Below are 23,510 nucleotides of genomic sequence, written 5' to 3'. Positions count from 1 at the left end.
AATAGAAAGAAATACTTAGCAAGACATACTTATATCATTATATGTCAGTAGCACCCAAAGTTCAATCACCATTAACATTCTTTTTAAAGATAATTCCTTACTGATTTTACAACGAAACATTAGTAATTACAACAACAACAACAACATCAAGCCTTTGTCCCACTATGTGAGGTCGGCTATATGAATCCTTTTTTTCCATTCTGTCCTATTAAAAGTCAAATTCTCATTTAAATCTAACAAAGAAAGATTGTTATTAATAATACTGCCGTTATCAAGTCCTAAGTCCTAGATGAGAAAAATGGAGGGTTGCGTTAGATAGTTGACAGACAGTGTAAAACTTGTCGAATAATCATGACATGAATATTTTACAACGAAACAATAGTGATGAAAAAAAAAAATTTTTGTTGAATCATTCACACTTGAGGATTGTACAAGAAGTTAGAGTGCTTCCAATAGGTCCATCATTCGGATTACTTTGTGGAATACAAAATAAAATAAAATAAAAATGGTTTAGGACTTGTTTCCTACCTAAGAAGAAGTGCTCCTATGGCATTAAGCATTGCAATCAGATGGGCTGCTAAATTTTGAGACTCAAAAAACCAGATCTAACATGCTAAGCAATTGAGCAAATTGAAAACATGAAAAATTCCAATGAACCAAATTAGCACATAGAAATACTTATATTATTACTATCTAATTTAATGCATCTTCAATGTAAATGATACATTGATAGAATTATGGTACAAATCCATGGTGTACAGTCCATGGTAACTTGATTCCGAATTCAACCAAGCAACTATTACAATCTAAAAATTCCAAGGAATGCCTTAGTTTTCTCTTTTTATCTGAGTGACCGTCTTTCACTCCATCTTTTTACTTCTTCTACTTCTCTCCTGTAAATAAGGGTGCCCCCTCTGGTACTTCAAAATGGCCCATACTAAGTGACTGAAAGAGAAATCAGGCCAGAGAGGAGTTGGATTTTGCAAGTGACTAAAACTAGACTGCAATAGAAGGAAGTTACTGAGGCGAGTCTCACCCGAAGTCCTGATGACTATATCTGGATCTGGACAACCAGAAGTGTACAAATGCCGCTCAAAATCAGCTACTGAAATAACACTTTGCATATCAAATTCTTCAAAAAAATCATTTTTGCAACCACAAGCATGTAGCTCTTTCATCAGATCCCTCTTTTCATGACAAGACATTTCAATCGCATGCGCAATTTCATCTGTAGAAGTATAAGCCACACACACAGATAGCACTGGTCCTGTATTATGACATGTGCTTCTCATTGCTTTTTCAACCGACAACCTCAAAGGATCATTCAAAAGGTTATGGTTTCCCCAGAAATTAAGTCTAACCTCATATTCATTCACAAAGCTCTGTTCTTTGAGCAATTCATCAATCTTCTCCTTCATCAGATCCATGGTTGACTGAACCTCTTCTGGTTTTCGTCTGAAATTGTCAATGCTGAAGGCATATATGGTGACATACTTAACTCCCATTTCATAGCAATATCTCAAAATAGAGATGAGGGCAGAAAATCCAGCCCTGTGACCAGTGCCTCTTTCCAAGCTTCGCTTGTTTGCATATCTACGATTCCCATCCATGATGAAAGCAATATGATTTGGCATGGGACCAATTGACAGAACATAAAAGATACATCGACGAACCATGTAGCATAATTTTTCAAAGAAAGTAGGCATCTTTGATCAAACTTATGAGCTTCAAGATCCTAACATCCATATATAAGCAGAAGTTAGTTACTACCAAATAGAAACAAAAAGTGGCAAACTAGCCATAGAAGAGTGCACTCACTATTTTACAGATAAACAAGCAACACAGAGAGACGAGTTCCTGATTCAAGATTCAGACATTATGAGAAGGCGTCTAAAGTTATTTGGGGGCTCTTTGGTAGCAGGATTTAAGCGGGATTTAACTTAAATCTTGCTAAACAGCAAAAATCGCAACTTTAATTCCAGTACTAAGTTAAATCCCGTTTTCCCCCCGTTTTACCTTAAATCATGGATTTGCTAAATCGGGGGATTCGACTAATTTAACTCAAATTAGCTGCCGCTCTGCCCCCAGCGAGCTCTCTTCTTCTCGACACGCCAACACTCCCGTCGATGCCTGACCTCAGCGATCTTCCTTCACGAATTCCACATCTCTATCACTCGCTGCCGGTTCCATCGATGCCTGCCGCCAGCGAGTTCCCGTCACGAAGTTTCGTTGCGGCGGGCTTCGGCGCGGCTTCCTCACTTTTGTTGAGGGCGCCTCAAAGCTTTAAAGACGGACCGATTGGATTTTCCTCAAGGCTTTAAAGCCGCGCCTCACGTTTGTATTACCTCATTTAAAAAAAAAAATGTTAAAAACATACAAAAATAAACTTTATAAACAGGCTGCGATAAGGCTATGGATTCCAGCCATCCATAATTTAAAAAAAAATACATATTTAATTTTAAAATGGAAATGAAATTAAATTTTAAATTAAATTATTATTTTTAAAACATAATTTAAATTTAATTAAAATAATTTAATTTTAAACAATAATTTAATATACTTTTTGACAAAATATTCATTTTATTTATTTTTTTAAATAACCACTTCACTGGCCCTATTTTGATTGTGACAATCTTATTTGTTTTTTGAGAGGGTACATCATAGAATATATAATTTAATGTTAAAATAAATATGGGTTTGAGAGTCCTTATGATAATCACTCTGAAATATTTACTCGTGATTAAGTTATTTTTAGTATTTATTTAAATGCATTCAGTTTCACTAATTTTAGTTTCAGATTTTTGTATAGTATTTCAGTTTACGATTACAATGTAATATTTTCAATACTTTGGTTTCAATATTGATTTCTATTTTAGGCTATGATATTCTACTGAGCTATTTAGCTCACTCATACTTTTATTTATGTTTTCAGGTCAACGGGTAATGAGCGAGTTGAATAGTTTTAATAGCAAACTTTGATCTGTGTTATAGATATGTTTGAAAAGTTTTATTTTTGAAAGGCTTGGCTTTTTTTTTCTTTATTTCCAAGTACTATTTTAGAAACGTTATAGTGTACATATATTTTTAGATGATATAAAAAAGAAAATTTATATTTGTATGAAAATTATATTCAAAAGTTAGCCAAGCAATTCTAGAATAATCAGGTGAATTTGGTTTACAAAACGGAGACATAACGGTTCTAGAAAGCACACTTGTAACGACATATGTCAATTTTTTAAGGAATTATACTAGTGCCAAAAATTTATGAAAAAAATAATGAAATTAAAAACCAATAGTATCGAAGGCGGTTTGTGATTTTGATTTATAATGACTCATAAAATAACTTTTTACTGTTATAGGTAAAAATATATTTTTTTAAAATTTTGAGTGATAACATGTTCCTCATAATTTTTTTATTAGAAAAAAAAAAGATTGTTTGAATTTTTTTTTTGTGGTAAGTAGAATAATTAATTAAAAATTAATTTTGTATCTATAAAAAAATTAATTTTATATCCCTCATATTGCATACAATTGGCCTGGGAGTTTTATCATTTTTTTCTTAGAAAATATGCTTGAAATTAGTTTTAGTTGAGCTTGCCTCGTATCAGATTCATGTAGTGCTTATGTGAATGAAATTACTTCAAGACAAGGAAGTTGTGATGCCCACTAAAATACTGTTTAGTTGCACCTGTTCTGACCTGATAAGTCATGTGTGTTAGACATAAGTTTGGGGATGTTCCTTGTGCATATAAATGCCTGAAATATGTTTTAACCACAGGGGTATGTGTGCATGAAAATTAAAACTTGAAATTTTATGTTAGAAGTAATGCAACGCTATGGCGCTAAGCTCTTGGGTTTGTCCATTTTAAAATGATTTCGGTTGGCTCAGTGGCGCCGTTGTCTAGAGCGAAAGTTGAGATGCAGGCCTAAAGAGAGGGAGAGATTTTAGAGAGTGAAAGTTGGGTTCGGGCAACTTTTGTTCGTTTTTTATGGTCAATCTAGTTCGAAAAGTTGTCAGGATTAAGATATACCATATTTTTTCCATCTCAATTTTAATAATGTGAAAATTTTGAGATTTTTATGTTTAGAATTATAATTTAGTTGTGTAAAAAATGATGACTACTTCGTATTCGCTCAACTTTCATTTTTTCTGTTTGTTATAAATATGAGTATTCTAGCTGTTTTAATATTTTCTTTAAAACTTTTCAGCTTTGTAATTGAAAAGTGTACAAATTTTAGCAAATTAGAAAATGATTCTAGTCTTAGAAAATGTTGTAGATCATTTAAATGTTTCAAAATACTGTTTTGAAAATTTTCTAATGATATCGTGAAATGTTGAAATTTATAAAATTCTGCTTAGTCATTAAATCTATTGGCTATTGATGGAGAATTTTGTGAATTTATGCAAATTAGGTGTTTTTATTTATTTAATTGAAATGCAAATATATATGTGATTATAAGGAGTTTTGATGCTGAAGAAATATCTGCTGTGTTAAATGCACTGAGAGCTATAAGGATTTGAATTTCTGAATATTTGATGTGCTAAAAATTTGGGACTTATAAGGGTTTAAATTCTGATATATATTTCTGTTTGGGAGATATAAGACCTTGAGGGAATTGTGTTATTTTCTGCTTTGATATATAAAGTATTTGTTTATTTACTTTCAGGGCAAAGTTGATTTAGGTTTCGTTTGGGACGGTTTTTTTTATTGCTTTCTAAAACGGAGTTTTAATACAAAAATAAAAAATTTTGTACTAAAACTCTGTTTTAAAAAGCAGTAAAAAAGCCGTCCCAAACGAAGCCTTAATATATGTTATATGCTAGCATTACTTTGATTAATTCAATAGTAGTCTGCTAAAAACTATTTTTAATTCAGTACATGTACATGCATAATAGATTAATTATTAAAAATTTAGATCGGTTAGTGTGAACTGTTGAGTTGTGTTTGCTCACACTTGTTTTGCATTCTATTTCAGGTCAAAAAAGGGTAAGGAGCCAGTTTAGTAGTGGACGTTGCATTTTTTGATCACTTTGTATTGGTATTTTTCTGGTTTTTAGATTTTTGTATAGTCATGATTATTATTTGTTTTGCTCTACTCTAATTTGATATGATATGTAACTATGTAATATAATGTAGAGATTTTTGTTGTATACACATTTTGAGAGATAATCAAAATGAAAAGAAATTTGTTGTTGAATTTATTTTTTATTCCAGCAACATTTGAAGAATAGGAAAATGAAGTCTCAAGAATCGTAGGGGGGCCAACAATATTCAATTGCACCCAAGCCTTGAATCAAGCGACCATAGTCTCTCGAGATCTAAAACAAATTGGGAAAATTAAACAAATTGGGGAAAATTGGAATGGCACTCTTAGAACAACATGCTTATAACTTGAATGATTATTTTTTGAAGGTGAAGCAAATATTGACATTCCTATGTTGTATTTTGGAGAGCTCCAATAATGTTACCATGAGTGCACACACTTATACAATGACCATTTTATTAGATTTTTAAATGCAAAAATGATTTTTTGATAGTCTTACCTAGGAGAAATTATTCAGTGCGGACACCGAACGTAGTTCGCCCTCCGGAGACCAATTAGAATGTGCCACATCATTAGTATAGAGCATAGTACCGAGCGCAGTACTGAGCCACGGTACCGAGCATGGGTGAAGTGACGCATTCTGGCTGATCTCTGGACAGCGTTCTGCGTCCTCACAGAATAATTTGCCCTTACCTAGAGGTGTAAATTAATGAGTTAAGACCAACTTTAGACGTGTTTAGCATGGCTCATTGCAGCCCAATTAAATTAGTTTTTTCAAAAATGAAAACTCTTTTCATATAGGTGCTTGTAGCTTTATAAATTTAATTTGTCAAAAATGACAACTTGTCATCCTATAGATGCTTGTAGTTACATTAATTACTACCATAAGAAAATAACAGCCATGTTGTCCTATTAATGAAAAGACACCTAATAGCTATCTTATTAATTAACAGTTGTAGAAGAGCCCATTTAGCTCATTGGATAAACTACTAGATACATGGGACAACTCATGAGCTTGCGAGCTAAGTCTTATCAAGTTCTAATTCAAGACCGTTAATCGTTGAGCTTAACTTTAAGCTTATATTTGAGCTCATGACTAGATAAGACCAGCTTGTGAACTCATTTACTAATTTAATTTGAGCCTTTTCGACTAACTAGCTTACACATTAAATGTACCATTGTAGCGAATACCAAAACTATTTTGGCAGCAAGAAAAAAAATGAAGAAACTTTATGGGAGCTCTTGAATAGCTCTCAAAGTTTGATTATCTATCATATTTGTTAATATGATTTGCTTTCCTTTGATGGTAATCTTAATGGTGATATTGATTTACACGAGAGGATATGTACTTCTAGAAAATTGATGTGATGGGTTTCCCACACAAACATGTGTTAGTTGTAGCTAGGGGTGTCAATTTCGGGTCACGGGTCAGGTTCGGGTTGAACCCGGAACTGACCCGGGTTCAATCAGATCGACCCTAACCCGACCCGACACGGGAAGGAGCAAACGCGGGATGCGAGCGAGCGCGCGGGACGTAAGCGAGAGTGCGGTGCGCGGGTGCGTGAGCGCGCTAACGGCGAGTGCGCGAGATGTGAACGGGCACACAGGTGCGCAGGTGTGCGGGATGCGGCTGGCTGAGTGCGCCGGACGCGGGCGGGTGCGCGGACGGGACGCCGTGGGTGAGCGGGTGCGACGCTGGCCGGGTGCGCTGCAGCATGCTTGTGCAGTCACGAACTCTCGGGCAGTCAGTTTAAATAGGTTTCCGGGTTGACCCGCCAACCCGTCGGGTCAACCCGAACCCGACCCTTTTTTCAAACGGGTCGAATCTACGAACCCGAACCCAATCCGTTTTTAAAACGGGTCGGGTCCAACCCAGATTTTCCGAGTCGGGTCCGTATCGGGTTTTCGTATCGTGTCAAATATTGACACCCCTAGTTGTAGCTTGGGCTCGATGTGTTAGTTACTACATCTTATACTCAAAGTCTTATATATGCATATTAAATGCATATGTTGAAATTATATGTTTAGTTGAAAATGAGGAAAATTGGAAGGTTCTAGATGTAATAAAATATATAGTTGTACTATCCCAAATTATAAAGATGAAGGGTCGGAAAAATGCTAAATAACTAATACGAGACGCAAATTAAAATATAAACAAACTAAAATGTTACAAACTAGTTCAAACTAATTTCATTACTCTAGACTAAAAAAAGTACATAGTGAGAAGTGGGAGCATTTTGATCATAAATGAACTTTTTGATGTATTTCTCCATGACAACAAATATTGGGCAAATTAGATCAACTATGATGATTATGAGGCATATAAATTCAAAATTTTCTTTAAATGTAGTGAGTGAATTTGAATTGGTTCATAAGTAATGATAATACATAATTTTGTTAATCATAATTAATTAATAAATCATACATAACTACTAATAATCACTAACAAATGCTTATAATATCAATTATAGCATAATAATCCCAATAAGTTATAATTAATATAGATTATATAGAATTAGTTGAATTAATATAGTTTCTTACAATAGCCACTTTGAATGCTTATGAAGCAAGTAAAATTATTCTTCTATACTTGCTAAATAATTTTCTTAAGATTTTTTTGCTTTAAAAAACTATTTTCTACTTAGCATTTTTAAAATTCTTATTTTTAAATGAAATATATTAAAATATTTTTAAAAACATTGAAAATAACTTTAAGAATTTTTTTTAAAATTTTTTAAAGCATTAACTTTTGGTTGTAGCTAATTGCTGCCTATAAGCCATTGCTCGTCCCTGGTTGTAGTCTCATGTACATTGCACAATCGCCTAATCAGTTGTTATCGTATAAATCGACTTATGTAATATTCAATGAAAACTAAAATAATTTATATTTAATGAAAAAAATATATATTTTATTTCATATAAAATATTACAAAACTAAACTTTTACCTTTATTTATATAATATCATAATATAAAAATTATATTCAAATATATGCATAAAAATATATTTCATGTTAGCTAATTTAATATTAGTGATGTTTTGTTAAATATTAAATGACATTTATATAAATTTCTCATATTTTAATGCACATGCATTCCTTCGTAAAATCTGCATCCCGTCCATCACGAACAATTATTACGTCCTCCGACCGGACGTAGAGGAACGTCCGGTCGGAGGCAAATTCCCGCAAAAAAACGAGTTGTACCGAGCAAATACCGAGCAATACCAAACAATAATGAAGAATACCATCATTTGAAGACCCAATACCGAGTTATACCGGGCTTTACCGAGCAAATACCGAGTTATACCAAAGTTGTACCGAGTTTTTCCCAGAAAAACTCGGTACAACTCGGTATTTCTCGGTACAGCTAGGTATAACTCGGTATTGGTCTTCATAGAACAATATTCTTCATTATTATCAAATAATACTTAGTTGTACCGAGCAAATACCTAGTTTTTGGACGGAAAATTACCTCCGACCGGATGTTCCTCTACGTCCTTGCACCGAAAGTAATAAAAGTTCGTCCATCACAACCTCTGCCATGTGCTTCTAATTTTTCTAAAGCTGTCGGATGTATTTTCCACCATATGCTGACCGCAAATACTGTAGGGTCCACAAAGTTTGATTCAGAACCCAAATTAATCCGATCATCCACCGGACCGGACCAGCCCAGCCCAGCCCGGCTTGTATTGGGCGTATGCGATAATCCGAGAGCCGGCGAGGATTACAGTGCCCGAGAGAGAGAGAGAGAAGCAAGGAGAAGAGGCGGTTGTGGAAAATGCCGGCGACTTCGACGTTGGTAGGTGTGTTGCTAGGACTTGGCACCCAGATGTACTCCAATGCCCTCCGCAAGCTCCCCTACATGAGGCGTACTTCCTTCGAGATCCCTAACCCTAATTCCTTCTGATTGCTATCCGTTTCTCTTCCAGAGTATAGTTAATTGAGATGTATATTTATCGCAATTCTTGATTGACCAGACCCGTGGGAGCACGTGCTTGGCATGGGGCTGGGCGCTATCTTCGTGAACCAGCTCGTTAAGTTTGATGAAAAACTTAAGGAAGACCTTGACAAGATGCTCGAGAAGGCCAAGGCCGCCAACGAGCGCAGATACTTCGGTTCGTTTTTTAGTTAACCTTTTTTTTTTATCGTTCTCTTGATTGGTCATTAATGTGTAATTTATTGCTTCTTGTTTTGAAGAATTTCTGCTAATTTTGCTTTGATTTGGAGGTTAAGGAAGCATGTTAACCTACTTGATATGTTTTTCCCCCCATTTTTGGAGGAAATTTTGGTTTTTCGTGTAGATCTTAACTTATACACAAAATATGATACCGATTTTGATCATCCTCTTAGTTAGTTTGGCACCAATTGAGGGGAATAATGATGCTTTATAGGCTAGAGAATCAACTGCACCCAGAGTTGATTGAAAATTTATAATTAATTCAAAATTATGTTGCTTTTTCAAGTTTTTTCATTAGATTTTCAGTAATCTAGTTTAGGTCTTATTTGATAATGGTTATCTTTGTAATTTCTAGATTTTTATGTTTATTGTAGTAATGCATGGCTCCTTATCTATGAAAGGATCTCATGGAGATTATTTGTGGATGTGCTTGATTAAAGTTGAATTTGAATTCATCCTCCTACTTTCTCTCCCTCTAATTCTTTTCGATTCCCCCTCTCTACCCTGATAGCACACATCTCTCCTCATTCACATCGCTTTGATCATACCTAATGTTGTCTCAGTTATCTCGCCAAATTTCATACAACCTTAAGCACCATTCACCTCTCTTTTGCCTAACCGTGAATTTGCTTGCATCTCTTGGTTGGCTCCATCTCTATATTATTGGCTTGGCTTGGATGCTTCTCTCTCCCTCTCTCCAAGCAATATTGTATACTCATATATTCCTTTTCAAGAATTTAGCAGGTAGTCGGTGGGTCATAATAGAAGATCTGGCACCTTGTTGGCTTACATAAGAGCTCGCCCAAAGGTCATGAAATCCATGTCTACAAGGACTCAGTAGGGAGTTGCCTCCCACATTTGGAAATCGAAATCTTCATAGGTTATCTAACTTGCCACTTATGTCCCAATGAGAGACTCGTCATCAATGTTTCTTTCCATTCACCACATTGATCCCACTCTCTGCTTCAACTATAGGGAGGGTGCTCACTCAAGAGACCCTCAGCTCGGCCTATCATAGTCAACCGATCATGGAGCTTATCCACTATGCAACCCAATGCCACTCACCTCTCTTTGTGAGGAGAAATAGGGCTTAGCATGGGCCACCAGCGACTCAAGGGCGTTGCCAGCCTCAGTTCCCTATGTTCAAAACTCACGCTGCTAAGCCTGCCTAAAGGCAGAAAAGTCACGTTCAAGGAAGGCAATCTCCCTCATAGCCAACCAGACTATGACACGCGTCTAAGAAAGCCTGTAGAGTTATTGAATTTATGTATTATTTTATTCATTTATTGATGTTTTTTTTGTAGTTCTTAGATTCTTATAAATATAGGGTGAAGAGGATTATTTTAGATCTTTTTGCATCTTGAGCATTCAGTGGCACTTGTATTATAAACATTTGAGTTAGTGGATTATTCTCTCTTTATTCTCCCATAGGTTTTTAGGTCATACTCTCAGAGCTTGCCTGTTAGATTTATGAATCCACATTATCCATTTATGCCTTCGGAGTGACAAATGAGCTGTTAAGCCTAATTTGCACAAACCTTATTGCGCAACTTTTTCCTTGGTTATATTTGGGCAACCTTTTTTTTTGCTAAACGTTTGAAATTAATATTATCTACTTGTTTTAATAATATTTTTTTTTGCCATTTGTTGTGCATGCCCAAATCATTGACATTTGTTTTCCTTGAATTTAACTAAAATAGATGATGCTCCTATTGACAATCTATATAATCATTTTTTTAATATATCTTTTGAAGTTTTACAACACATCTTTTAGATCATTCTCATTTTCTTCATATTCAACTTGTATAATTATAGGTCTATAAAATTACCTTTAAGAGTTCTTATTTAGTTATTTTCTCTTATTGCTTAATACTATTAGGACAATTATCCATTTTAACTCCCCATATTTAACTCGAGAAGATGTATCTTCATTTATCTCTTCATTATTTTGTAGGATAATTGCATGATACTTAACCTATCACCACCTAGGTGTCGCTTCATATTCTAATAATATTTCCCCAGTGGTAATGTCGCATCCACTATAATTGCATATCTTATATCTAGTATCTATTTTGCTAATTCTGTGCTCTTTCTCCTCATAATATTTTCTCCGTTGCTTTTCATCTACAAAAATAGACATTTAGGTATCTCATTTTGAATTCAACCATCTCCATAATCAATATAAGAAGATGTTGACTTAATGTTAACAAATTATGATTGAGATTTGTCTTAACTCAACAACTATTTATAATATTAGCCAATGCTCTATAATCACATATTTTTAACAAATTCAACATATTTTTAAACACATACTTTTTCTTCATTAATGCAGACCAAATTAACTCTCGTGGCACTTGTATGCCCATGCAAGATTAATAAAAATCATATGAATTTTTTCTTTTTTTTTGTTTCCTACATGCTTGCGTTAGCCTTAGCGCATAAATCGCATCCATTGCAGATCTTTGCAGCTTAGGTCAAACTGATTATTTGATATTAACATAATTTTTTGCAATATGTCTTCTGTTTCTCTCTCCTAGAGTTTTATCGTATGACCCATAAATTTAACTCCCATTTAATTATCATACTATTGATTATCCTTGTTCTTTAATATTAGTGTTAAGATACTTCTTTTCCAATCATTTAGCATTCTCTTAGTCTTCAGAATTTCATTAAAAAGTTTTATAAGCAACTACTTCAATAACACGCTTAATTCTTTAAATCTTTTAAGGATCTCATATAGATCCATAACTTTATGTTTGCGCAAATTTTTAAGGGAGGGCTAGTTCTACGTTATTTTTTGGATCAAATTAGGATATACCTAGTTCATTTTTCAATTCACTCTTTCGCATATTTTTCTTCCTAACCTGTTGAGCAATTTTTTTCTAATTGAACACAACAATAAGTTCGGCTTAAATATACCTAATTTACCTATCTAATTACCCATCTTGAAAGTTTATCGACTGTTCACACAAATTCCTCCATTTTGTCATAGAATAGTTCTTTCTTTTTATTGTTTTCTTTATTTTCTTAAGATATACATTCATAACCACTACTATAAGCTATGTTTAAACTGAAGGAGAGGTAAGTTTTAATAAATCATTTGATCCAATTGGAAAATGGAATGTTTTTACCTTTGAGTTTCCCATTTTGCATTTGCTTCATGCTTCTCCAGCTTCTTACTTCCAAGTCACCCTTTGTTTTTCATGATTACATTATTGCAACATTTTCAATCTTCCCTGAACCGAAGAAATTCTCGCAACTTGAAATAACTTATGCCATTTGTTAGGTTGCACAACTTTATTCACACTGATAGGTAATACTTATAGATTCGGTCTATTATTGATGATCTAATCTGTACAAAAGAGGTAATTATGCTAAGAGCCAAAAGGAGGCATTCCAGCCATTTGGGCTTGATTGGGCTTAGATAGTGTCAACCTAACTTGACTCTGCTTGAACTTATCATCTCATGCTAATGTGTACTTTCAATTTCTCTTAATTCATTAAAAGCAAATTATTTCTATGTTATTCAAACCCATTAGATACATTTTCTAAGATTTCTTTCATTTCTCTTATAGATAAATAATATCGTGTTTACTTCTCATTAAGTCAATGTTTTTAATCTATCACATCTGGGTTTCTCTTGATCCATGAAACTAATTGTGAAACAAAAAGAGATCCTAAATGATTTTCATGATCTATACCATTGTTTGGACATTTCAATGCTAGGAAATGGATTTTGACGGATATAAAGTTAAGTAAATGTTTTGAGGTGAGAGCAAAATTAACGTGTAACGAAAAAGTTTAAATCAAGATGTTTTTGTGCAAATTGTTAAGACCAACTTACAGTTGCTCATAATAATTAAGGAGTTTTAATACTAATTTATTCTACCTAATTCAGTTCATATGTTCGATGAAAACCAAATGCGATTGGTGGAATGATGCAAGATTTCTTAGTATCTAGAGTTTCTTGATGTATGAGATAATGCACACCAATCAAATTTATTATTCCTTCTTTAGTGAAAGCCGCAAATACAAAAATCTGACGCATGATAATTTAATATCCATGTAAGAGGAATAACACATTGATATGCAAAAGCATGAACTTGACATGCTCAATTGAAATGATTGACACAATTAAAAATTAGTTTGTACAGAAATTGACAAAAATAAATCACACAATCATGCCAATTAATAGAAATATGATATAAGAGTAAGAAAAATACGGGATATCCTTAAATTAGAAACCAACATAGAAGGTTTTAACATTCCTTAGAATCCCATATAAGATTTCTCCTATTTACAATAAAAATAGTAACTATTCAAATTTAATTAGTTGGGATGAAAATCCCATCACATGCGAGAACACAAGGATGAGTGAAGGGACATAGAAGGCTTAGACCTAGGTAAGGATTTTGAAAAACTCGTGAATCACTGATAATGCCAATGACGCATTTGTAATTGTGCAGGTTGAGGACTTTCAATGTGCTTGGAGCCATGGATGCGATAACTGAATTAGCGAGAATAATCAAACCAACCTAGAATGAGTGAAGCATCAAATAATTGAACCAAATAGGGTTGAATAGTTCATGGAACAAAGAACTAAACCTAACAAGAAAACAGGGACTTGCGAGCCAATGATTTAAGACCATCTACAAGGAATTGAGGATGCCGTTGTAGGAGTCTGTATCAATTTGCTTGGTTTGATAAATATGCCTTCAAAGAATTGTTTAGTTGATATTTGCGAAGTATATTTGGCATAATGTTGTATTTCTTATAAATACATCATTGAATCATGACGAGTAGACTTTCCTTTCATTTTAGTATCATTGATGATAATATACAGGATAATATCTCCAATAATTTTCTTGAGAATAAGATTAACATGAAACAGTTGGATTTGATTTCTGAAGGAGGTGTAGAAAAGAGAAAAATGCAAGGAATTAGTTCATTGTGGCAAGACCTTTTTTTTTGCTCTGTTGATTCAATGTTTATGTTTTTATCATGATTTTTGGCTCTCTGCCATGGCGTTACTAGCGATGCTGTTATGGGCCATGACTTGCATTACTTTATGATGAGTCAGTTTTTGCCAATGTTACAAAATTTTATTACCTTTAGTAGCTCTTTTTGGTTTCTCGATTTTTTATAATTTTTATATTTTTTGAAATTCTAAATTGAAGGAGAGATTTTGACTATATGTAGGCGTGCTTGGGGCATGTGAATGCTATTGATATTCGACTTTAATTCTATATTGATTTTCACTTTGCTAGTGTGGTGGTTGGATGTAATTCTTCTAGCTTGGTTTAATTGGAGAGGACATTTTTGTTAGCGATGTTATATCCTTGTACCAATTTAAGGTTTGAATTATTATTTGGCAATGCCTTTCCTTTGCCCTACTTCTATTACGTTGGTAATTGCTTTGCAGTGTGATTGACTGTTCTCGAACATGCTACAATGTATATTTTTTAATATTGCAATGTGATTTTTCAATCGAACTAGTGATTTTTTTAATGATTTAAATTTCTATGCAATTTTCTTCATTATATGAATGTTAATTTATTGTTTATGCTGATTTTGCTTATTTGCAATTTTCATCCAGGGCTAATAATTTTTTAAATAAGAAATTTGTGTCTATGAATTTGATCTTATGCAAGTGATTTTTTTGCCAACATCCTAGATGTGCATTAAGAAATTATAGACCCTTGGACATCCTACATGAGATTTGGCATCAAAGCCTTAGGTTGTGTCAAAATGTCCATTAGAAGTAGGATTTAATATCAAGGTCAATTTGCAAATCATTGGTGGGATGAGATTTGTGCAGAATTGCAAATCTAGTTGGCTAAAATTTTTTAATAAACAATATGAAATGAGTGAAATATAAACAAGTTAAGAGCTTATTGATAACTTGAAAACTACCTACTTCATCTACATGAACATGAAGCTTATTCTAATAATGGTGTTGAAAGCATCCATTTGAATTTTAACATGGCTAGAAGACAACAATGTCATAATAGAAGAAACAATCAAGATAGACCTTTTAGGGTGTTTGATAATGAAGCCTATGGAAGTCATAGACGTAAAATATATAACTTAGACAATGAATAAGAAAGAAATTGAAAATTGAGGCATCTACTTTTAATGGAAAACTGGATCATGAGGTTTTTTGGTCATGCAATGCTCGTTGATAATTTTTTTTAATGAAAAACATTATTTCATAAATGCCAATATAAGATTTCCTAAACTCCATATATTCATTTTACCTTGCTTCTTGTTGACAAGACTAGAGAAGGAGTTGAAGGTAAACTTGAATTATGGAGGTCAACTTTAGAGTCTAAAGTTTTTCGCTTGAGTAGATCTAAAACTGAATATATGGAGTGTAATTTTAGTAGCAATAGACCTAGTGAGGGGATTGTGACTTTGGGCGGTCAAGTCATTAATAAGATACACGTTTTAGATATCTTGGATCTATTGTTTAGAGTGATGGTGAAATAGATGGGGATATTATCAGTAGAATTCAAGTTGGATGGTTGAAGTGGTGGAATGCATCGGGCTTGTTGTGCGATAAAAAAGTCCACCTCAAACTTAAGGGAAAATTCTATAAGATGGTGGTGAGACCTGAAATGCTTTATAGTGTCGAATGTTGGCCATTAAAAGAGAAGCATAATACTAAGTTAAGTGTTGCAGAGATGAGGATGCTTAGGTGGATGAGTGGCTTTACCCTTAGAGATAGGATAAATAATGAGCATATACGTGAAAAGGTTGGAGTAGCTCCAGTGGAAGATAAGATTAGAGAGAGTTGCCTTAGATGGTTTCGTCACATTAAACGGAGGCCTTCCGATGACCCGATTAGGAAAATTGAGATATTAGATTTGAGCAGCATAACAACTTCTCATCACACCTGAAACACAACCCTTTTTTTCCTCTTCTCTGTTAGCCTCTTGAAAATTCCCTCGCTCCCTAAACTCAACCCCTTTGCCCTCTTCTCCATCAGCCTCTTGAAAAAGTCCCCCCCCCGTCTCCCTCCTACCGTCTTCTCCTTGGTGGTCTCACGAAATCCTGTTGTTGCAGGACCCTTGGATACTAAGTGGGTGGTCTTCATCCTGTAAGTACCTCCTGAGCTACTTCCCTTGACTCCCTTTTCTAGATTCTTCTGATTATTTACCAATTGTACCAACTTCATGGCTTCTTCCAAGTTACGAGGCATCATGACCTTTACCGCCGCTCTGATTTATGCCTTTAGCCCCTTCATGAAGTTCCCCTCCAATACTGTCTCTAATAATTGCTCCACCCGACTGGCTAGGTACTTGAACCGCTCCCGATAGTCTTCCACTGATTCCTCCTGCACCAATGCAAAAAATTGCTCATAGAAATCCCCTCCCCTTCGGTTTAGAAACATTCTAATAAACAGTCCTTGAAGTACCTCTCCACCTTGTAGATCCATCCATGGTTTAAAATTGCGCAATATGAGGCTCGCCTTGAGGCCCGCCTTTGCGCAATTCCAGTTAAAAACGCCTCGATGCTTACGCCTCGAGTTTTTTTTATGAGGCTTGCGCCTCAACTTGGTTGAGGCCCGCATTGAGGTCCGCCTCGCCTCACTGGCATGAGGCTTACGCCTCACGCTATATATATTAAAACTTACATAAATCTTGAAGTAAATGTCTAACATTGGACTCTATAGAAGAGGAGGAAGGGGATAGAGCAGTTCATCATAATAATGATGCAAATGAAGAGCCCCTTAGTGATGACAGTGCTGATGATTTATGAGTTCTTATGTGATATGCCATTGCTATTTATTTTTGGAAATCAGAATTATATGTTAATGAAAAGAATACTGGGATTTCGGAAAGATAGAATTTTGAGTTGAACTATATTTCATGTTGTCTTATTATTGAGATATTTTGATTTCATTTCATATCTTATGCTTTTTGATGTTTTATATTATTCACTCATTAGTATATAACAAATTTATCATTTTATGTTTATGCAATCTTTTGATTTTGAGGCTTACGCCTCAAAACGCCTTGAGGCTTACGCCTCGCCTCACAAATGAAAAACGCCTCAATACCCGAATACACAATTTTAAACATTGGATCCATCCATAAGCATCACCCCCTTTAAAAATTGGCATTTTCATTTTCCTCACCTTTGGCTCTCCCATGTTTCCTCGTATTTCTCCATATTTTCCTCTCCCCCAAGTGCTTTGCTCTGCCCATGTCTCTCGATCCTCCCTTACATGCTCATCTTGAAACCCCTCTTCACTTTCTTTCCTACTTTCTCCAAAATCAGCACCCCTCCTACCATAGTTTCCCTCATTTCTATCCCAAACAACACCCTTTACTCCTTGCTTCCTATTTCCACATCTCTCTTCTCACCTTCCCCTTTTCTCCTCAATGATTTCAACATCGTTTTCCCTCATTCGAAAATCAAAATTCGTAGTTCTTCGCACTGGTTCCTTCGCCTCTGATGCCGCCATTTGGATTTGATTTTCCAATAACCTCTTCACCATCAAATGAAGATCGGAAATTGTCTTCCACGGACGAAACCTTATCTTCTACGTATGAAATTCGATCATCCATCGTGGCTTTTATTTGGCTCATCTCTCATTCCAAACACTCTTACAATGCATTTTCCTTCTTCTTGGCCGCCATCAAGATTTATCGATTTTGATCCAAAAATCAGCAAGGGTTCCTTTCTCCAGATGATTTTTCACCGTTGAAATTTCAAGAAATCAGCCCCCAATGATCCCATGACTTGCTATGATACCAATTTGATAGGAAATACTTGACTATTTCAAGTAAACCCTAACAAGAATATGAAAAAAACAGCAAGAGAAACACACAAAAATTTGATGGAAAACTCTCCAAATTGTAATTGGATTTCAAAAGAGAGAACTAATGGAAACAACGAAACAACGATGCAATTGCTCAATTTGAGAGGAGGATCATCTCTCCCAATCTCTAGATGAATCTTGAGCACAAGACACCAAGAAGAACCCTCAAAATAACACAAAAATAAAAACATAACCCCACCCTAATCTACCTCCCATACTTAAGGCATACAATTAAAACAATAAAAAAAACAAAAACAATAAAACAAAAAGACCTAAAGGCCCTTGCCGCCCCCTCCTTTGGCTCTAATTTTGAATTTAAAATCAAGTGGACCCCTCTTCTCTCTCCCTCTCTCTCTCTCTCTCCCTCCCTCCCCCTCCCTCTTGCCGGCGCCCCCTCCTGCTATAGACTTGGCCCCTTAGAAGGGGCCAGCTGGACCAATCCACTGGGGGCCGGTCTAACACTCTACCCTAATCCTAATCATTTGCTTAATTGTTATTGGCTGAAGTTTTGGGTGAATAAGTTTACAAGTTGGCGGCAAATATCAAGATCATCCTTACGGTGAAGAAGGGATGAGAAAGTGGAGGTGAGCACTGAATATGTTTTGAATGGGAGGTCTACGCTCGTAAATTAGATAGAGGTGGTGAAGAATGTCGTGGGAAGTGTATTAGTTGTGATTGCCGACAAAGAAGTGGAGTTATCTTATTGGAAACATTTGTTAGCATGTGAGTAAGAAATTGAACGATTGTTTGAATTTGATGGTTATTAATTCTGTTTTCTTAATCTCTATCCTTATGCTGCTATCAACCATTTGCCATAACTTTTTTAATTTTTTTAAACAAGAGATCAAAAAGGTTGTGAAGCGAAGGCAGGCAAGCGTCCAAGAAGAGAAAGAGTTAGATGTGAGAAAGAAGCAAATGAAACCTTAAAGCAATATGATTTCACACAACAGTTCTTAGTAAATTCAAGAGATTCAGCACTTCTCTTAGCTGATTAGAGATGAAAATGGGGTGGCCTAACTTCAAATTAGTATTTGAGGTTCAAGTTGCACGAGAGAAATATCTATACTCTGTCAAAACTTAACTCCAATTTCATGTGTAGACATGATCTTTTTCAATTCCCTTTGGTGAGTTTCCACTAGTTTTGTCAAGCTACTTGGCCAGAAACAACTCTCATCAAACTTGCATCGAGGAACATTTTACGTAGTTGCTACTATTGTCATGATTGATGGGTGCTCATTCTCCCTAAATATATGATTAGCGCCTAACTGAAGTCCTACGCCAAAATTTGCCAAGCGTTCCAAGACTTGAGAGCTGAGCGAGCCTTCCGTTGAAGGTTAAAACTCGGAGCCAATGGTGGGAACGTAGCTACAGTATCAAAGAGATCTGGTTCTCTTTTTGTTCTCGCACGGGATCTGCCTTACTTATTTGGACTTGTGGTTTCTTTCCTTTAATGCCCCTTAGTTGTTGGCATATTAGAGTAAAAATCTCTTGAAAGATTGATTGGGTCTATTCGGTATAGTAAACTAACTATAATAGTACTCCTAAAAACATCGAAGCTATTTGGTAGGGACTATCGGGTTAAGTGTTGCAGAGATGAGAATGCTCAGATGGATGAGTGGATTTACACTTAGAGACAAGATACGAAATGAGCATATACGTGAAAAGGTTGGAGTAGCTCCAGTGTTAGATAATATTAGAGAGAGCCGTCTTAGATGGTTTGGTCACATAAAACGACGGCGTTTCAATGACTTAGTTAGGAAAGTAGATGTATTAGATTTTACTTATATTAAGAAAGGTAGAGGTAGACCTAAAAAGATTTGGTTAGAAAATATTAGAAAAGATCTTTCTTTATTAGATTTAAACAAGAATTTAACTTTTAACATAATACATTGGAGAAAAAGGACTCATGTAGCCGACCCCATGTAGTGGGACAAAGGCTTGATGTTGTTGTTGTTGCTGCTGCTAATAAAGTGAGACAAATCTAAACTAGGATGCCATTGGTGCATTTAATGCGGAAATTATTATGTGAACGTAACTGATGATACTCTTTGTGCTGGTTACTAATTATTCTGTATTGTTTTGTTGTGCTATTGCAACTTGGATCCATCGAATAAAATACAGAGTAGCATAGACTTAAGCTCCAGTTGAATGTACAAGAGAATCTTTAGCTACATATCTTATAATTTCTCCATCTAATGGACCTGATCTATGTACTTTGGCCTCTATCGGAACTAATACGCTTTGAAATCAGTGCTCTTGAACAATAGAACGTTCTTTCTTTGCATTGATTTGCTTATTTTATTGCTCAGTTAAATTTTTTATTTTAAATACAAATCCAATATTTGTGTAGTGAGTATTCTTATTAGAACCTGAAAAAATTTTTTTTTTCCCGCAGATGAAGATGAAGTATAGGCTAAGCTTACAATTTGGTTCTGTAGCTGGTTTTGTTTGCTGAATGCCATCTTATTATTCCCTCGAAACCAGTAGGATTGTTCCTTAAGAGAAGTAATATTGAAAAATATTGTGGTAATTGTTGCAGCTTATCCTTTGTTTCTTCCTAAGACCATATAGGCCAAATGGACAAGGAATTTGGTGAAAATATAGGCCAAATGAACAATTCCTTCAAATTCTAAGCATGTGGCAATTTCTCCAGTTCCAAGAATAATATGTGGCATAAATGTAGCCACTTATTATGACCTTTCTTTTATGAAATCCTGACTATTTTTACTTGAAGCTTTGTCCAAGTTTGCTGCTTCATATAATGGGAAAAAATTGGTTTTTTTTATTAGAGGTTGCTTATGCTTTTTCGTTTTGTGTTGAAAGGTAGTATATCCATTAAAGTTTTAATTATGCCTTTTTAAGGTAGATTTTAAAAATTTTGTGAAAAATAATTATCCAAATGGTAGTTGATTTTTTGTTGGTTATTTTTATTATCACAAAAGGTGTTAAAAAGTTGTCCCAAATGAATTATAGGCATCCATGTGTTTGTAACGTTGGTGTTGACAAAGTTTAAAAATTTGTTGTTCTAGAAATTGTTGCTAATATATGAAAGGATGGGGTTTAGAGGTTCAGCGGTAGGGATGTTAATATTTGACACGACTTAAAAATTCGATTTAAAAATTTTGAGTTTAGGTCAACCCTTTTGGAATGTGGGTAAAGTCTAGGTTTTGTATTTTGAGTTGTTTTCAATTTAGGGTCGGGTTTGGGTTAACCCAAAAATATGAAAGCAACTTGAAATCTACTTAGGTTGTGCTTGCCTGCTAGTCGTGCTTGCACAGTCTCACCCGCATTGCGTAGTGCTCAAGCACGTGTTGCACTCGTGCACGTGCTCGATTGCTCGTGTAGCTCGCCCTTACGAACACGCAGGTATGCTGGCTCAGCTGCTCGCTCTTGTGGATTAGCGGGTTGTGTAGTGTAATAATTCAAATATTTGAAATAAATTTTCTTGCAAAACATGAAAATTTTGAAGTAGAGCATTTTGGTGTTGATTTGGTGAGTGCTGCGGTGCCATAACATAAATAGTGTATTTTTTAGTATGAAATATTTTTTATTAAAAATTTATATTTAAAAGTTAATTTAAAATAATAATAAGAAAGCTGTCTCAAACGAAGTCATAGGCTTCATTTGGGATACCTTTTTTATTGCTTTGTAAAGCGGCTTTTCAGTATAAATATTTTTTGAACTAGATATTTTTGTATTAAAAAATTATTTTAGACAATAGTAAGAAACTTGACCTAAATGAAGCTTTAGACTCCATTTGTCTCATTGATTTCTTAGACATTTTTTTAATAAAAAATTTTAGTCAAGAAATTTTTGCACTAAAAATTTATTTTATAAAGTAGTAAGAAAGCTATTCCAAACAAAGCCTAACATATCAAAGGAGGTGATGAGCAGCTGCGAGGTGTGAATAGGGGTGTCAGTGAGTCAAGTTGACTCATGAGCAGTTCGGGCTCAACTTGATAAATGGCTTGTGAGCCAAGTTGATGAGCTAACAAGCCAAAGTTGAGTCGGCCCTGACTTGACTCATTATTTTATGAGTCAACTCGTTTAAAACATATCAATATAAAATATACTTAAGATATATTAGCATTGAAGATTTTAAGTAAAAAAATTATTTAAAAAGTATATCATATTTTGTTATATTATGCGATTCTTTATTATTTTTCTTTTAATTTGTCATTCTTTTTATTATTTTATTATAATAATTGCTTGGATCATAATCATTTTCTCTCTTTCAAAATAAATGAGCTGGCTCGTGAGCCAGCACAAACTTGTAAAATAAAGCTCGAGCTCAAGTTCGAACTAGAATAATAAATTAAGCTCAAACTAGTGATTACTCGAGCTCAACTTCACTCGTTTATAGATGTGGGAAATTCAAGGTTGAGATGAAATTTGACTTAGTTTATAAGTAGTGAAAGTTATATAGGGTCGAGATAAAGAGATATATAGGACGTCCTACCAAACATCTATAATGAGATGGGTTGGGTATGAGATCCCGTTTGTGTCATTAAGTTGGGTGCGAGGGTCCATAGGAGAAAAAAAGCTTCTGTTTGTTACTGATATCAACTTGCTAGAAATGAGTAGGGCTACAAATGAATCGAGCTGAGTCGAGTATGTGCGTGTCCATGTTTGAGTTCGTTTAGTATCAACTTGTTCAAGTTCGGTTCGAGTTTTTTTGTCCGTGTTCAAGCTTGATTCGTTTAAATTAATGGGTGTTCATGTTCGGTTCATGTTCGGTTCGTTTCATGCTTATCGAGCTTTAAACAAACGTGTCTTATAGAGTTATAAAGGAGCTCTACTTCTAGATATTTATTAACTTAACAAACGAGTCCTATTGAGCTTTCTAACAAACAATTACATTGAGTTGTTAGTGAACATATATATATCAAAGCTTTTTTAACTATCAAAGAAGAGCTCGTTCATGAACATATCTATTGGTCTTCTTGGCTATAAAATGAGCAAAATTCATGAACATATCTAATTATTTTTTTGGAACTACCTGAGACCGTTCATGATCAAACGATATATGATTCATCTTATATTTTTTAATAAATATTTTAAACAAACCATCGAGCAAATATAAACAAATGTCTCCTATTCATGAAATTTATAAAATTTATTAATTAATAATTATTATATCATTATGCTATAATAAATATAAAATATTTATATTATATATGTTTATAGGTTTTATAATCAAATATTAATCGAGTTTTTAACTGGCTTATTCATGAGTTATGAATCAAACACAAATCGAGCTTAATGTCGAGCTTGTTCACGAGCATTAAATGAATGTGTTCATGAACATAAATGAGTTAAAAATATTATTGTTTAAGCTTGTTTATTTAATGATCGAGTATTTTAAAAAAAATGTTTATGTTTGTTTGTCTAGTAAATTAAACGATCACGAATAAGCTTTAATCGAACCGAGCAATTAGTAGCTCGTCAAACACTTGGTTC

At 34.5% G+C, this 23,510-nt stretch overlaps 2 protein-coding genes across 3 annotated transcripts; one reads left to right on the top strand and one right to left on the bottom strand.

Annotated features, from left to right (window-relative positions):
- Nucleotides 1-654: 654 nt before the first annotated feature.
- On the bottom strand, nucleotides 655-2,337 carry LOC110095726 (dehydrodolichyl diphosphate synthase 6). 2 transcript variants are annotated; one of them, XM_020821379.2, is made up of 3 exons: nucleotides 2,017-2,336; nucleotides 1,819-1,857; nucleotides 655-1,735 (listed from the first exon to the last, which is right to left on the bottom strand). In XM_020821379.2, exon 3 carries the CDS (start codon nucleotides 1,704-1,706, stop codon nucleotides 861-863), a length of 846 nt encoding a protein of 281 aa, XP_020677038.1. In that variant the 5' UTR covers nucleotides 1,707-1,735; nucleotides 1,819-1,857; nucleotides 2,017-2,336; the 3' UTR covers nucleotides 655-860. The 2 variants fall into 2 exon arrangements, with proteins under 2 accessions (XP_020677038.1, XP_020677035.1); XM_020821376.2 differs by lacking the exon at nucleotides 1,819-1,857 and having other exon boundaries at nucleotides 2,017-2,337.
- A 6,377-nt stretch (nucleotides 2,338-8,714) lies between these two features.
- On the top strand, nucleotides 8,715-20,835 carry LOC110095730. Its single transcript, XM_020821383.2, has 3 exons — nucleotides 8,715-8,915; nucleotides 9,024-9,161; nucleotides 20,446-20,835. Exons 1-3 carry the CDS (start codon nucleotides 8,825-8,827, stop codon nucleotides 20,460-20,462), a joined length of 246 nt encoding a protein of 81 aa, XP_020677042.1. The 5' UTR covers nucleotides 8,715-8,824; the 3' UTR covers nucleotides 20,463-20,835.
- Nucleotides 20,836-23,510: the final 2,675 nt, after the last annotated feature.

Source organism: Dendrobium catenatum, unplaced genomic scaffold, assembly GCF_001605985.2.
Source record: "Dendrobium catenatum unplaced genomic scaffold, ASM160598v2 fragScaff_scaffold_116, whole genome shotgun sequence".
Classification (NCBI taxonomy): Eukaryota; Viridiplantae; Streptophyta; class Magnoliopsida; order Asparagales; family Orchidaceae; genus Dendrobium; species Dendrobium catenatum.
This window is presented reverse-complemented; position numbering and strand designations above follow the sequence as displayed.

Coding starts and splice junctions, on each gene's coding strand:
- LOC110095726 (XM_020821376.2), bottom strand. CDS start 1,706: ATGCCTACTTTCTTTGAAAAATTATGCTACATGGTTCGTCGATGTATC.
- LOC110095730 (XM_020821383.2), top strand. CDS start 8,825: ATGCCGGCGACTTCGACGTTGGTAGGTGTGTTGCTAGGACTTGGCACC. Junction 8,916..9,023: donor CAAGCTCCCCTACATGAGGC/GTACTTCCTTCG, acceptor TTGATTGACCAG/ACCCGTGGGAGCACGTGCTT.